Source organism: Neoarius graeffei, chromosome 4, assembly GCF_027579695.1.
Source record: "Neoarius graeffei isolate fNeoGra1 chromosome 4, fNeoGra1.pri, whole genome shotgun sequence".
NCBI lineage: Eukaryota > Metazoa > Chordata > Actinopteri > Siluriformes > Ariidae > Neoarius > Neoarius graeffei.
In genome coordinates this window covers 104,524,267-104,539,504 of record NC_083572.1, presented here as the reverse complement: position 1 = coordinate 104,539,504, position 15,238 = coordinate 104,524,267, and the positions used below count along the sequence as shown (strand labels likewise).

General features: G+C 41.7%; 1 protein-coding gene across 1 annotated transcript; it reads left to right on the top strand.

The window, feature by feature from the left end:
* Positions 1-1,048: 1,048 nt before the first annotated feature.
* Positions 1,049-3,807, top strand: LOC132884651 (CMRF35-like molecule 6). The gene is made up of 5 exons (XM_060918489.1): positions 1,049-1,154; positions 1,923-2,267; positions 2,572-2,683; positions 2,954-3,072; positions 3,548-3,807. Exons 1-5 carry the CDS (start codon positions 1,049-1,051, stop codon positions 3,805-3,807), a joined length of 942 nt encoding a protein of 313 aa, XP_060774472.1.
* The last annotated feature ends 11,431 nt before the right edge of the window (positions 3,808-15,238 follow it).

The following is a 15,238-nucleotide window of genomic DNA, read 5'->3' as shown; positions in this document are numbered from 1 at the left end:
TCATTGTGTTACACCCCTAGTGTTCACAGACACACAGCGGTTTTGTTATGCAGGAAACTGATCTAAGAACTTCAGAGGATGTGAATATGTGATTATGTGTTTTTCCAAAGCAGCACCAGACACTTCTACAATTCAGATAAAGTCCTGCTCTCTGACTATTAAAATTTTAATCATCCAGAGTGAATACTGTAGTGTTCAGTTTAAACTGTATCTTTCTTCCTCTGTGTCGCACCTTGTGGTCTAGAGGGCAGTCGAGGCCTTCTGGCAGTAGATCAGTACACACTGACATGGAGTAATAAATATCCTCAGTAAAGTTAACACTGGAGCACTGAGAGGAAAAATAACTCACATGGAGAAATACGCTCACATGCAGAACGGTAATATTAAACACTCGGACACTTTCATATGATTGTTTACATACAAAAAGTAATAAGAGGCTCATTTTGTGTCACTAATATGAAAGCATTTGTATTGTGCTGATGTAATTCACACATATATTTCAGACACAAACTTGCTGTGCAGCTCTTTCTCACAAGGCTACAAGAGGAAGTGGGCGAAACAACACTTTCTGGTTAAGACACAGATGAAGACAGAACATTTACAGAGCAGGACAGAGACAGTAACAGTGTGGAACAGAACAGGAGCTTTAATATCTTTCTGAAGTGGAGTTGGTGTGGTGATCTGTGAGTGTGAACTCAGGATGAAGATCCTCCTCATCTTCACCCTCTGCCTGATCTCAGGTAAAGAAACGCACTTCAAAATAATCCTCACTATCAGCAGCAGTGTTACAGGAAGGAAGGTTTTGCTCAGATGGATGTTTGGTGTTTTGTTAGATGGAGGAGCCTCCAAGGAAGTAACAGGATATTCAGGAGGAGGAGTCCTTATCAAGTGCAAGTATCATACAGAATACACACAAAACCCAAAATATTTCTGTAAGGGTTCATCTCCAGGCTGTTCTGACCAAATAAAGACAGGAGATAAAAGCGAGTGGGTAAATTCAGGAAGATTCTCACTGTTTGATGACACCAAATCAGCAGAGTTCAGGGTGATGATCAGAGAGCTCACTGTACAGGACACTGGGACGTACCAATGTGGAGTTGATAGACCTGCAGCGACAGACATTTATACAGCTGTGGAACTGAAGGTAAAGGAAGGTGAGTCTCCCACCACATAACATCACTTCATTTGGTTTCTGATTGCCCTGTACTGCTCAGTTTGCCTGCTGTTTCACTCCTGCCTTTTTATGACCATGAGTTTTCTGATTTCAATTGTCTAACTGTGACCTGAACTTTAAGAAATTTTCATACAAATTGAATCATGTGCATCGTCAGGAATTTGCCAGAGAGACATCATCTTGAAAGAAAAATATTTTATTAAAACTTGAATTCCAGTATAAAATTGTAATAGTTATTTCCAGTTTTAATGAATTGCACCTGATTTGAACTTGTTTTGAACAGGGGACTTGGTCTCTAGAGAAGTGAGAGCATATGCAGGGGGAGGAATCAACATCAAGTGCAGATATGAGGATGAATATAAAGACAAACCAAAATCTTTCTGTAAGAACGGAGCTGATCAGTGGTGTTTTAATCAAATAACAACAAAACTAAACAGTGAATGGTCACATGATGGCAGATTCTCAGTTCATGACAGCAGAAGTGCAGGATTCTTCAGTGTGTTTATCAGAGAGCTGATTACGGAGGACACTGGAACATATTCGTGTGCTGTTGTTGTGTCTGATGAAATAGAGACCTACACTGTAGTGAAGCTGAATGTAGCAGAAGATGAGCAGCTATAATTATGGATTTTAGCAGAAGAAACATGTTGTGATTATATTTTTATGTAAATTTACTGTATGCGTGTTGTTAATCAGAGCTAATACACACATACACATATAAACTGATCTGATTGGTTGTGATTTGCAGATCTGTCCTATGAGAAGTCCATCAGTAAGACTGTTCATGTAGGAGGAGATTTGAACATCAGCTGTAAATACCCAGGATCCCTCAGGAGTGACGCCAAGTTTCTCTGCAGGAAGACGCTGCAACAAGCTGCTTGTTTTTATAAAGGATCTGTTAAAGAAAGTAGAAAGTATGTAAATGAGGGGAAATTCTCCCTGTATGATGACAGAGCAAAACAAATCTTCAATGTCAGTATTAGAAATGTGACTGAGCAGGACTCTGGTGAATACTGGTGTGGAGCTGAAGGAGCCGGGACATCTGATCATGGATACAAGGTTTATTTCACACAGATCAACCTGAGAGCTCCTGGTGAGTTTGGAGAAACATACAGACACATTATATTAACTATTCTGACACTACAGAGTCAGTGCACATCCTAACCAAGACTAATTTACAATATAACGATAATATAATGATAATTATAGTACAAAAATATTGTTGCTTCAGTACTCTTCCTGTGGTTTATCAGATGTACAAACAGCAGTCAGTATTTTGGAAGTTCCACACATACAAAATGTACACTGTATAGTGTTGCATCTGCACTGCTATCAGTCATATACTAGATTTACTCACTTTCTCATTCATTATCTAACTAAACTTTTCACTGCTTTAGATCCACGTGTCCCAGTTTCAACCCTGAAGCCAAAACAACCTTCATCATCATCATCTTCATCATCACCACCATCATCGTCGTCATCATCATCATCTTCATCACCACCACAATCATCTTCATCATCATCTTCATCACCACCACCACCATCATCATCATCATCATCATCATCGTCTTCATCACCACCATCATCATCTTCTTCGTCATCTTCATCACCGTCATCATCATCATCATCATCGTCGTCGTCATCATCATCATCATCTGAGCCTACAGCAGCTTCTCCTCCACCAGGTTCTGCTAAGATCCCCATCACCCCTATAGTCTAACTCCATGACTTTGGTGAATCTGATCCCTTATGATGGATCAGCATGTTTGTTAAATTGACTGTTTCTCTTCCAGGATTTCCAGCTTCCACTGTGATCCCTGTGTTTATAATTCTGCTGCTGTTTCTGATTGGAATCTCATTCGTCTTTGTGATTGTACAAAGAAGACGCAAGATGCGAGGTACCCACATACAAGCACAACACATTCTCAAATGTTTAACACATTCAGTTTAGTGTAACTGGTTCATGGTACAGCAGGTCCTATTGCTGCATCACAGTTTCAGTGTCCCGCATTCAATCCTGAGCTTGGGTTACTCTTTTGAATATCCCACTAAATAAAAACATGCTGGTAGGTGGGTATGTGATGCCCTGTAATGGACTAATGTAAAGCATTTACTGGAAATTAATGATTCATAACTGATTCCAAAATCTAACGAAATCCAAAATTAAAAATAAGATCATTTAGAACAGTTACTGATGACTTGGCTGCTGTTTTCAGCAGGTAGAGCTGCAACTGGCAGGAGTTTTATCGAAAGCTCAGGAAATGACCAAGAGGTAATTGTGTGTGTGTGTGTGTGAGACCAACACTTATTGTATTTTTCACAAAAAAGTGTGAAATTTTATATTTTTTATTTCTCTTTGCCCTCATGTTCCGCTTGCTGTCTGTGAGTATGAGGAGATTAAAGACACTGAACGACTTTCTGCATCAGACGCTGGAACTTTCACAGATTTTTCTTCTGTACAACTACCAACAATCTCCTCTGATCCTCAAACTATTTATACAAACACAGAGATACCCACAAGCCGCTGTGATTCTCTTGTTTATTCTACTGTTCAACTACCCACAATCCCCTGTGATCAGGACATCTACTCCACAGTTCAGTTACCCACATGTCTCAGCGGAGAAATCTCCTGAAAGTCTGAATTATGCAACAGTGAGATTTCACACCAAGGCCACCAGCTCTAATGATGGAGTTCCTCCGATTATCTTCAAGAAGGAAGAGCTCTCATGTGACTCTGCTTCAGTCAATCATGTTACTTCATGTGGCTAGTTTCTCATCATTCGGGATCTATTGCTTTCTTCAGGGGTGGAACGGTGGTGTAGTGGTTAGCACTGTTTCCTCACAGCAAGAAGGTTCTGGGTTCAAGCCCAGTGGCCAACAGAGGCCTTTCTGTGTGGCGTTTGCATGTTCTCCCTGTGTCTGTGTGTTTGCTCCGGTTTCCCCCACATGCAGGTTTGGCTAACTGATGGCTGTAGGTGTGAGTATGAATTGTTGTCTTGTCTCTGTGTGTCAGCCCTGTGATGATCTGGTGACTTGTCCAGGGTCTTCCCTGCCTCTTGCCCACAGTCAGCTGGGATAGGCTCCAGCTTGCCAGCGACCCTGCACAGGATAAGCTGTTACAGATAATGGATGGATGCTTTCTTCAGATATTTCTTCTTGTTCAACAAAATATATGAAGCCCAAATGGGTCACACGATAGGTGATGAGGTCATGTCAGGTAGCTGGAAATCTACAGGCCATGTTTGAAGTAAAGATCAGTACATTGTTCTGTTGCTTAAATTGGCCGGACTTGTCATGATCACCATGGGCAATTCCTCTCCAAACCACCAGAGGGCAACCTTCCTTTATATTTTTTTATTCTTCTTTTGTTGTTTGCTCCACTTCCTTCCTTGATTGTGCATATGTGTTTTGTGGCACCTAATTTGTTACCCTTATTTAAGGCCTGTGTTTTCTGTCCTCTAATGAAATATTGGGTTTTCCCTCAATGTCGAGGATCTTTCCTTGGTAGGACATGTCCTTCCAAGTCAGAGCCTTCAGAGGCGAGGCAAGACTCCTATTTATTTTATTTGTCCTTTATTTAACCAGGGGAGTCATATTGAGACTATCATCTCTTTTTCAAATGGTCCCTGGCCAAGAAAGGCAGCACTTTAAAATTTAAGTAAAAAATAGAGAAACCTCAACATCAAACGAAGCCAAACACACATAAACAACAAACACCAATTAATACAGACATAAAAACACAAAAGCAGCAACACACAGAGCACACCATATTACACAAAAACACCACACAAATCACACCACATTACACAGCAACATAGCACAACACAACACCTAACAGAATAAAAATTAAATACAATGAAGAACAAAATATAACGCAAGAATATAACATACAACAACCAGCATAAGAAACCACAAACAAAAACAAGAGATAAGAACAGTAAACTACATACAATCACACTTCTAGCTGAAGGCCTCTGAGACATACAATTTAAACTCATTAAGTGAGATAAAAGTGCTTAGCTTCAACTGTTTCTGCAGAGCATTCCAGGTGGAAGGAGCATTGTAACGGAAGGCAGTTTTACCAAATTCAGATCGTACAGGAGGTGTAGTAAAAATAATGCTATTGCTAGACCTCAGATTGTACCTGTTGTTTTCTACTAGAGAGAAGACCGATAAATAAGAGGGCAACAATCCTATCACTGCCTTATAAATGAAAATAAGCCAGTGATGCTGTCTACGAACTGAGAGTGGAGGCCAACCTGATAAACTGTATAAACTGCAGTGGTGTGTAGAATACTCAGCCTTAATGGCAAAGCGCAAGGCAGAATGATAAACAGAGTCCAGTGAGCGTAATACAGACTTTGCTGCATGCATATAAAGAATGTCTCCATAATCCACAACAGACAAAACGGTAGCAGCCACAAGTTCATTCCTTACTTTTAAATTAAAACAAGCCTTATTTCTATAATAAAAACTTAACCCTTAACTTTTTTACCAAGTTCTCTACATGGAGTTTAAATGAGAGATTTTCATCCAGTAAAAAACCCAGGTATTTATAATATGCTACTTTTTCAATTTCCTGACCATGTAGAGTGACAATTTGAGGTAAATCCTGCATGTTACTAGAGTGAGTAAACAGCATGCATTTTGCTTTTTTTTAGAATTAAGCACTAGTTTTAATTTCAATAGATTCTTTTGTAAAATTGTGAAAGCATCCTGCATTTTCTTCAGTGCCTCATATGGAGATCGGGCAGTACTGTATATTGTACTGTGCAGTAGTGCACCTTGTTGGTGTGCAGAGGATTGTGGGTGATTTTAGGAACACCGAGGATCCGCACATACATCCTTGAAAATTTCTCTGAAATAAGGATACAGCCCTTGGTAGAAATTGAAGGATCCTAGACATTGGATCAGTCTTTAGATGGGATTTGATGGAGTAGCATCCTTGAAATGCAGCCTTTAAAGGATGTGTCCTTGATTTTGAGAAACTCTGATTGGGTTTGTTTTGTTATTGTTACTGTGTGTTGTATTTTTTGCACGATGGGTCACGTTTATGTTCCATGTTCACTTCCTTTGCCTTGGCTCGCCTCAGTCTCAGCTCTTGTGACAGTTTTCTGAGGTTTTTGTGAGTTTTTCCAGTTTTTCTTTATTTCCCAGTTTCTTCTCTTCTCTTCTCCTTATTATTAAAGAATTCTGTGTCTCCACTTTGTGACAGGAATGGGTTTTTTAAAGATATTTCTTCACAGTTGGTGTTTCCCCTCTATGGTATTGAGTTCCTGTGGGCCAGACTGAGGAGGACAGTGCTGATAATGAGCTCGTGTGATTCTGCTCCTCAGACCCCGACTAGGGTTTCCTCCACAGTCACACAGCATATTGGGCCTGCTCCCATTTTATTAATCACAAGCTACTGCCTGCCACTCTGATTGCAAGTGACCTCACAACATCAGTGGTCCAGTTATTTCCCTGGTTTTCTTTAGTTTATGAAATTGAAATACTGATCCATAGCTGTGTGATATGCTGAGATTGGGGGCTGGCTGTAGTGGCCTAAAGCAAAACATGTCAGTTTTGGAAAAGAAACAGTGAAATTAGTGCACTGCGCTGAAAGCATCTGGTATTGTCTTCTCTAATACTTACAGATTGTAGTATCTTTTATTTGTTTGTACTAATTTATTGAGCAACTGATTCTGGCACGTTTGCTTCATCAGTTAAAGGAGCACATAATGGAATTGGGGCGTTTATAATGTTGCTTTTCACAACTTTTTATTTGCTAAATTATGTAAAGTTATCTCTGTATTAATTAGGCTCTGTTGTGTTTTGAGGCTATTGCCAGGATGTTAAACAATAAAATAACTGAAACTTTCTGGAGTCCGTTTTTAGTCCATGACTTAGTGAACCAGTATCAGGATGGATTTATTGACAGACACTTCAACACACATCTGTGAGTCGCTCTGGATAAGGGGGTCTCCTGGATGCTGTCAATATAATTTTTTTTTTTTGTATTTTGATTTGTATGGTGGTTTTAACTAAAATAGAAATTTTGATTTAAATCCCTCCTGAATAAGTCAGAGGAGAAAGTGTTGAGGAAAAAAAAAGTCCTGGAATCCCATTAAGGGTTATTTTTTTTAATTTTATTTTTTAAACCACATAAACACTGGGACTTGTTGAGAATATTCAGTTTTATATCTCTGACAGTACATGATTACATCCATCAGCAAACCTGAGTTCTCTGTGGGCCTTGTAACTGTCACATGAAAATATGTCTGTGAAGGTTCTCAGTCATCCAGGTCATCGTAAACCGTTGGTGCTAAAGAAGGCAGCTGGACTTGCTTGAAATCCTGGAAGACGTTTCACCTCTCATCCGAAAGGCTTCTTCATTTCTGTCTGACTAGTGGGGAGTTCCAGGTATTTATCCTCTAGTGGACCAAAAGCAACCCTAAGGAGAGTCGTTGAGGTCACATGGGTCATTCACCCTGTCGGTCATCCTGTAGGTGTTCGGGTCACTGAAGGCCGGGTGTGAACGGTGATAGCAGCCTAGAGGGTTGTTAGGTTGACTTGTGGGTCGTTGGCTCTCTCTGCCATCATGTGAGTCATTGAAGTCAGCTGAGTCGTGGTGTGGATGTTGTTGAGCTTCGCAGCTTCACCAGTGCTGAACCCGGGGAATAATCTCACAGAGGCAATGATACTCTTTAGCCGTTATGGCGTCTTTATCAACACTCATCACGATCTTACACTTTCTCTAGTCGCGGTGGGGAGAACTCCCAACTTTTTTTTTTCTCTTTACAGACATAACAAACCTGGGCATGTCCTAAACAAAATGTGGTGTCAGAACATGAGTTTCAGGCTTGTGACTTGTGACCCACTGTGGTGGAAACAAAACACTACACTTCATTAAACTGCATTACAATCACATATCACATATTGTAACGACTGAGTACATTAAATAAAGAATATCTCTTAACACCCCCACTTGTACTCAGGTTGCGGAAATCCAAACAAACAAAAGAATGTACACACTGTAAAATACAATACAGATGTGAACCTCTTCCACTCTTTTAGACACCAAACATAATACCTGCAAACTTTTTCACTTTTAATTTTGTGACAGGTTTGGTCATAACGTCTGCAGCCATCTGCTCAGTAGTACAATATACCAGGGTCACTTTCCCCTTGTTTACAACGGACCTTATGAAGTGATATTTATTGTCTACGTCTTTGCACCTTTGCTGCTTACAGGGTTTTTCGCTAAGGCGATTGTTCCCTGGTTGTCCTCATACACTACTGTTTGTGCGTATTTGTAATCATCAATGCTTTCCAATAGCTGCTCTAGGTGTATACACTCCTGCATAGTAGAGGCCAGAGCCATATATTCTGCCTCACAGGTTGAGAGCGCTACTGTAGGCTGTTTCTTAGTTTTCCATGAAACTGAAGAACTGTTCTCACTTAGGCTTACACAGTAACCTGTGGTGCTACGTCTGTCAGTGGTATCAGCCGCCCAGTCAGCATCACTATAGGCCACTAGGCCTAACTCCTTTCTGTCGTTTCTCCTGAAACACAACTCCTTGTTTGTAGTGCCTCTGAGGTACCTTAGTACATGCTTCACAGTTACCCACTGTTCCTTTGTTGGTTCAGAAATATATTGTGATAGCTTGCTTACCACAAAACTTAAGTCTGGACGTGTACATGTTGTTAAATATATTAGGCTGCCAACAGCTTCTCTATTGAGGTATTTCACTCACGTGACCAAGTCATGTGATGCTGCCATTTTGGACGGCACGGCTCGAATCAGTTTGAATGCGAGGAAGGCGACAAATGAAAAACATAAAAGAGAAAGGAGCGAGATGCAGAAAACACCTTCACTATCCAGCGACGTAAGGCATTTACAGGGCGAGCAGAGGGAGAGGTATTTGCAAAAATTGAGGTTAGCAGGCTTAGAGAATGACATTTACCTGCTTTCACCAGGATTGTTCACTGACAGCTAAGATTTGTTCACATTTTCATTTACTTTCGGTCCTCAGGATAAACAAAATGTTATTAAATGTCATTGAAATAACTTCTTAGTCTGTTGAGACATGGCCCGTTATAAGTTTTTCCTTTACTGTATTTACTAGTTTACTGAGCGCGCTCCGGGGCTGGCTGGCTGGCGCTAGCTAACTAGCGCTCCGAGGCTGGCTGGCCGGCTAGCTAGCGCTCCGGGGCTGGCTGGCCGGCTAGCTAGCGCTCCGGGGCTGGCTGGCCGGCTAGCTAGCGCTCCGGGGCTGGCTGGCCGGCTAGCTAGCGCTCCGGGGCTGGCTGGCCGGCTAGCTAGCGCTCCGGGGCTCGCTGGCCGGCTAGCTAGCGCTCCGGGGCTGGCTGGCCGGCTAGCTAGCGCTCCGGGGCTGGCTGGCCGGCTAGCTAGCGCTCCGGGGCTGGCTGGCCGGCTAGCTAGCGCTCTGAGGCTGGCTGGCCGGCTAGCTAGCACTCCGGGGCTCGCTGGCTCAGTAAACTAGTAAATCCAGTAAAGGAAAAACTTGAGACTGAAAGGTTTTAACAGTCATCCAAATGACTGAACGTAAACATTGCTACAGTAACATACCAGCTACTGTTGTTGACATTAGCTAGCTTGCCGTCCAAAATGGCGGACACCGGGGCGTCACGTGACCCTGTGACGTCAGGTGAAATACCTCAATACATCTTAACATCACACATCTTAACAGCATCTTCTGTGTAGTGCAGCTTTTGATCACAGGGAGTTTCCCTGGGTTTACAGTTTTGCATATTAAACCTCTCCGATATCCTCTGGACGTATGCTTCCTGTGACATCTTTACACATCCATCAGACTGAGTGAAATCAATACCAAGAAAATGCTTCAGTCTACCTAGATCTTTCATCTTTTTCTGAAAGCATCTCTTTTGCATCCTTCATTACTTTTTCATTGCTGGCTGCAATTATCAAATCATCCACCCAGATTATCATAATCACCTTTCCATGTTTTGTCTCCTTGGCATAGACACAGTGATCTGCTGGGTTTTGTGTGAAATCATTTTCAGTTATACAGTGATGTAAAATCCTATTCCAGTTTCGGCCAAATTGCTTTAGACCAGGGGTTCCCAAAGTGTGGTGTGCGCAAGATAAAAAATGTAATGGCGATTTTTAGCTCTTCTTCTATGCCGTAACGGTTCTGCAGTAGTTTGTGGCTTCATTAATTCATTCATTCATTCGCGATGCTCAACTGGTTGAAATCGGCAAAACTAAATGCCGATCGGCAAAGACTGGGAGATGTTGAGAAAGATTTGAGGCTGAGACTGTCTTCAATTACCCCAAACATCAGAGAGCTCTGTGCCAAGATGCAGGCCCATCTGTCACATTAATATTGGTATGTATTTGGCCAAATGGCATTGATCTTGCTAAAAATATATACTGCTACTGAAAATAGGACCTATATAGCCTACTGACCCACCCACCGTCTGTCTGTCTGTCTCTCGCTGCAGACTGAGCCGCCAGCGCTGCACTTCACAATCAGATGGATCCTCTTCTTTATCTGTTCCTGAGATGCTCCTTAATTGTTGTATCTCTTTAAAATGCATATGTTCATAATTATCATTGCTATTTTTTACTGTTATTATATGTTAACGTTTTTGCAAATTAAATTCATTCTCAATTCATTTTCATAACCTTGTAATGACAGGGTTGTGTTGCTAGTGTTTTAAACACGGATGAAAATCATATATTTTCCCCATATCTGGCTGGTAGACTACAACCCCGATTCCAAAAAAGTTGGGACAAAGTACAAATTGTAAATAAAAACGGAATGCAATGATGTGGAAGTTTCAAAATTACATATTTTATTCAGAATAGAACATAGATGATATATCAAATGTTTAAACTGAGAAAATGTATCATTTAAAGAGAAAAACTAGGTGATTTTAAATTTCATGACAACAACACATCTCAAAAAAGTTGGGACAAGGCCATGTTTCCCACTGTGAGACATCCCCTTTTCTCTTTACAACAGTCTGTAAACGTCTGGGGACTGAGGAGACAAGTTGCTCAAGTTTAGGGATAGGAATGTTAACCCATTCTTGTCTAATGTAGGATTCTAGTTGCTCAACTGTCTTAGGTCTTTTTTGTCGTATCTTCCGTTTTATGATGCGCCAAATGTTTTCTATGGGTGAAAGATCTGGACTGCAGGCTGGCCAGTTCAGTACCCGGACCCTTCTTCTACGCAGCCATGATGCTGTAATTGATGCAGTATGTGGTTTGGCATTGTCATGTTGGAAAATGCAAGGTCTTCCCTGAAAGCAACGTCGTCTAGATGGGAGCATATGTTGCTCTAGAACCTGGATATACCTTTCAGCATTGATGGTGTCTTTCCAGATGTGTAAGCTGCCCATGCCACACGCACTAATGCAACCTCATACCATCAGAGATGCAGGCTTCTGAACTGAGCGCTGATGACAACTTGTGTCGTCCTTCTCCTCTTTAGTCCGAATGGCACGGCGTCCCTGATTTCCATAAAGAACTTCAAATTTTGATTCGTCTGACCACAGAACAGTTTTCCGATTTGCCACAGTCCATTTTAAATGAGCCTTGGCCCAGAGAAGACGTCTGCGCTTCTGGATCGTGTTTAGATACGGCTTCTTCTTTGAACTATAGAGTTTTAGCTGGCAACGGCAGATGGCACGGTGAATTGTGTTCACAGATAATGTTCTCTGGAAATATTCCTGAGCCCATTTTGTGATTTCCAATACAGAAGCATGCCTGTATGTGATGAAGTGCCATCTAAGGGCCCGAAGATCACGGGCACCCAGTATGGTTTTCCGGCCTTGACCCTTACACACAGAGATTCTTCCAGATTCTCTGAATCTTTTGATGATATTATGCACTGTAGATGATGATATGTTCAAACTCTTTGCAATTTTACACTGTCGAACTCCTTTCTGATATTGCTCCACTATTTGTCGGTGCAGAATTAGGGGGATTGGTGATCCTCTTCCCATCTTTACTTCTGAGAGCCGCTGCCACTCCAAGATGCTCTTTTTATACCCAGTCATGTTAATGACCTATTGCCAATTGACCTAATGAGTTGCAATTTGGTCCTCCAGCTGTTCCTTTTTTGTACCTTTAACTTTTCCAGCCTCTTATTGCCCCGTCCCAATTTTTTTGAGATGTGTTGCTGTCATGAAATTTCAAATGAGCCAATATTTGGCATGAAATTTCAAAATGTCTCACTTTCGACATTTGATATGTTGTCTATGTTCTATTGTGAATACAATATCAGTTTTTGAGATTTGTAAATTATTGCATTCCGTTTTTATTTACAATTTGTACTTTGTCCCAACTTTTTTGGAATCGGGGTTGTACATGCCTCAATGTGATCTCCCTTTGTAATGAATTTGCGCATTTCCCGTGTTGCAACGTTTTAAAACTGTTACATTTCAATCAAATTCTATCTAATTCAAATACGAGAGCGCATAATATGTTCATGTGATTCAATGTTCTCATTTGAGCATGACGTGCTGCCTTTGTAAGAAAGCTTTGGTGATTTTTTTTTTTTTCCCACTTTTGTGGTTTCCTGCAGGTGTGGCAAACGATGTTTGTTATCATTTAGCACGATTAAAGATGCTTCCCTTATAAGAAAGCGTGTGGGTTTTTTTGAAACTGGGGAACTGGGGGTGCGTCAACCTGTTTGGAGTATAGAAGGGGGTGCGCGGCCAAAAAAGTTTGGGAACCACTGCTTTAGACCATACAAAGATTTCTCCAGCTTACACATCAGACCTTCCCCTTCTTCATAACCTTCTGGTTGATCTGTGTAGATCTCATAATCAACGGGAGCGTGTAAATACGCTGTTTTTACATCCATTTGATGGAGTAACAGGTTCTCCTGTGCAGCTTTTTTGTAGCAATACTCTTACACTTGTCAAACTGGCTGTTCGGGAGAAAGTTTCACCATAATCAATTCCCATCTCCTGACTGTAACCCTTTGCTACAAACCTTGCTTTGTACTTGTCTTTACCCTCGATGTCACTCTTAACAGAAGAAACCCATTTACCCCCCACTCTTTTCTTACCCTTTGCCAGAGTAGTCAGAGTACAGGTGCTGGTCATATAATTAGAATATCATGAAAAAGTTGATTTATTTCAGTAATTCCATTCAAAAAGTGAAACTTGTATATTATATTCATTCATTACACACAGACTGAGACTGATATATTTCAAATGTTTATTTCTTTTAAAGGGATAGTTCTGGATTTTTGACATGAATCTGTATGGCATCCCCATCAATAGTGTCATGCAAACACACTGACTTACCCCTGACAGCATCCTGTGAGTCCAGTTCTTGTCCAGTTTTGGTCCAGATGAAAGTAGTCCGGCAAGTTTGTTGGGGTCACGAAAGTAAAATGTTTTTCGTCTCAAAACAGTATGCGTTCAAAAGAGTGATATATTTGCATCACAAAACCGTTGCCAAATAAAAAGTCAGACCTCGAAATCGCTTGGCACTATTTTCTCTCCCTTCTTATCACTGCGCGCTGCCGCCAGGTGACAGCCATGGCTGTTTCATTCATTGTTTACTGCTAGTAAAGTTAGCGACAACATGTCTGACTACGACAGCGACGTTGAAAACATTGACTTCATCTCACATTCAAAGGGATATCTTTATGAACCCGAATATACAGATGAAGAAATTCGCCAGATGGAGTTAGAACGGGCAGAGAGAGAAAGGTTGGACAGAGAAGTGGAAGAAGGTGAAGCTGGAGCCGCAGCTGGAGCCGCGAGACACCGGGTGACCGACAAATGGTGGTGTACTTGTTCCAAATGTGAAGTAATGCAGACAGAGGTGGAGTGCTACTGCTGCCACGAATGGGATCTCATCATGCCACAGATGCAAGACCTTTCAGTTGACGAGGAGGCCAGCGTGCCAGCTGCTGTCTGCATCACAAACCACACTGACTTCCCTACACTCCTGAATGTTGGTGTCTTGCAGACGTTTTTCCACATTCCTAAAATTAACTGGAAGAAGCGTCCCAGGCCAGCTGGACCCGATGGTCAGTTGTCTTCAGAGTAAGTGTTGACTGCTTTTTTACATGTTGTAGCCTACAGGTGTTTTGTTAGTTGAATGTTTATAACCTTATAAACTGTACACGTGATCAAGCAATGACTTATTCTGGCATACTGTATGCTTTAGTTAGTATAGTCCAGGTCATTAATATATAAAAGAAAAAGAAGAGGACCTAAAACACTCCCCTGAGGGACCCCACATTGCACAGTAATAACAGTCTACATAAATGTATGTTTTGTAAGCTTCCCCATTTTCCTTTTGCACAGCCTCCGTGCATCACCCAGTCACTATGCACTGATACCATGGGTAGAACTGGGAGGATTGATATTGTCCTGTCCAATGTTTTCATTTCAATGTTACCATTGTCTTGGCGTAAATTTGGAATGTACAAATGTGTCTGGAGTTAGGATATGTTTGCTCTATGTCAGGATCTCGTAATGTCACGGGCAGATAACAACATGTCTTTCATTCATGTCTCAAAACGCAACGTTGCTAGCAGCTAGCTCTAGCTGATTCTTGAAAGCCTGTCCGCTTGAAAGCATGGCAGTACAACTTTGTTCTTACCTGGGGTGCAGGGACAGCAGCTTTCTTCAAAACCCGTTTCTTCCTCAGTCCTGGGGATGAAGAAACATAGTCGTCGTCGCTGAAGTACGCACTGCAAACACGAAGCTTTTGCCGCTTTTCCACTACAAACGCGGCTGAGTCGGGCTGAGCCGTGCCGTGCTGAGTCGAGCTGAGTGGGGCTATTGGAGTTGCATTTCGACTACAACCGCGCTGAACCGTGCTGGCTGGAAGTGGGTGGACACATTGGGTGGAGTTCGCGAAAGTGGGTGGACGTCACGTGATGTCGTTAAGCAGCGCAAACAGTGACATCAGTGAGCTTTTAAGCGGTAGTCTCACGACCCGAATAGTAAACAATAAACATGGAGGACATGGAGTCGTTAGTGTTGCTGGTCTTGGTTCTGTGGCTTGTTGTCACCGACAACGCCAACAGATACTGGCAAGAGCGTATAGATGAGGCGAGGCGC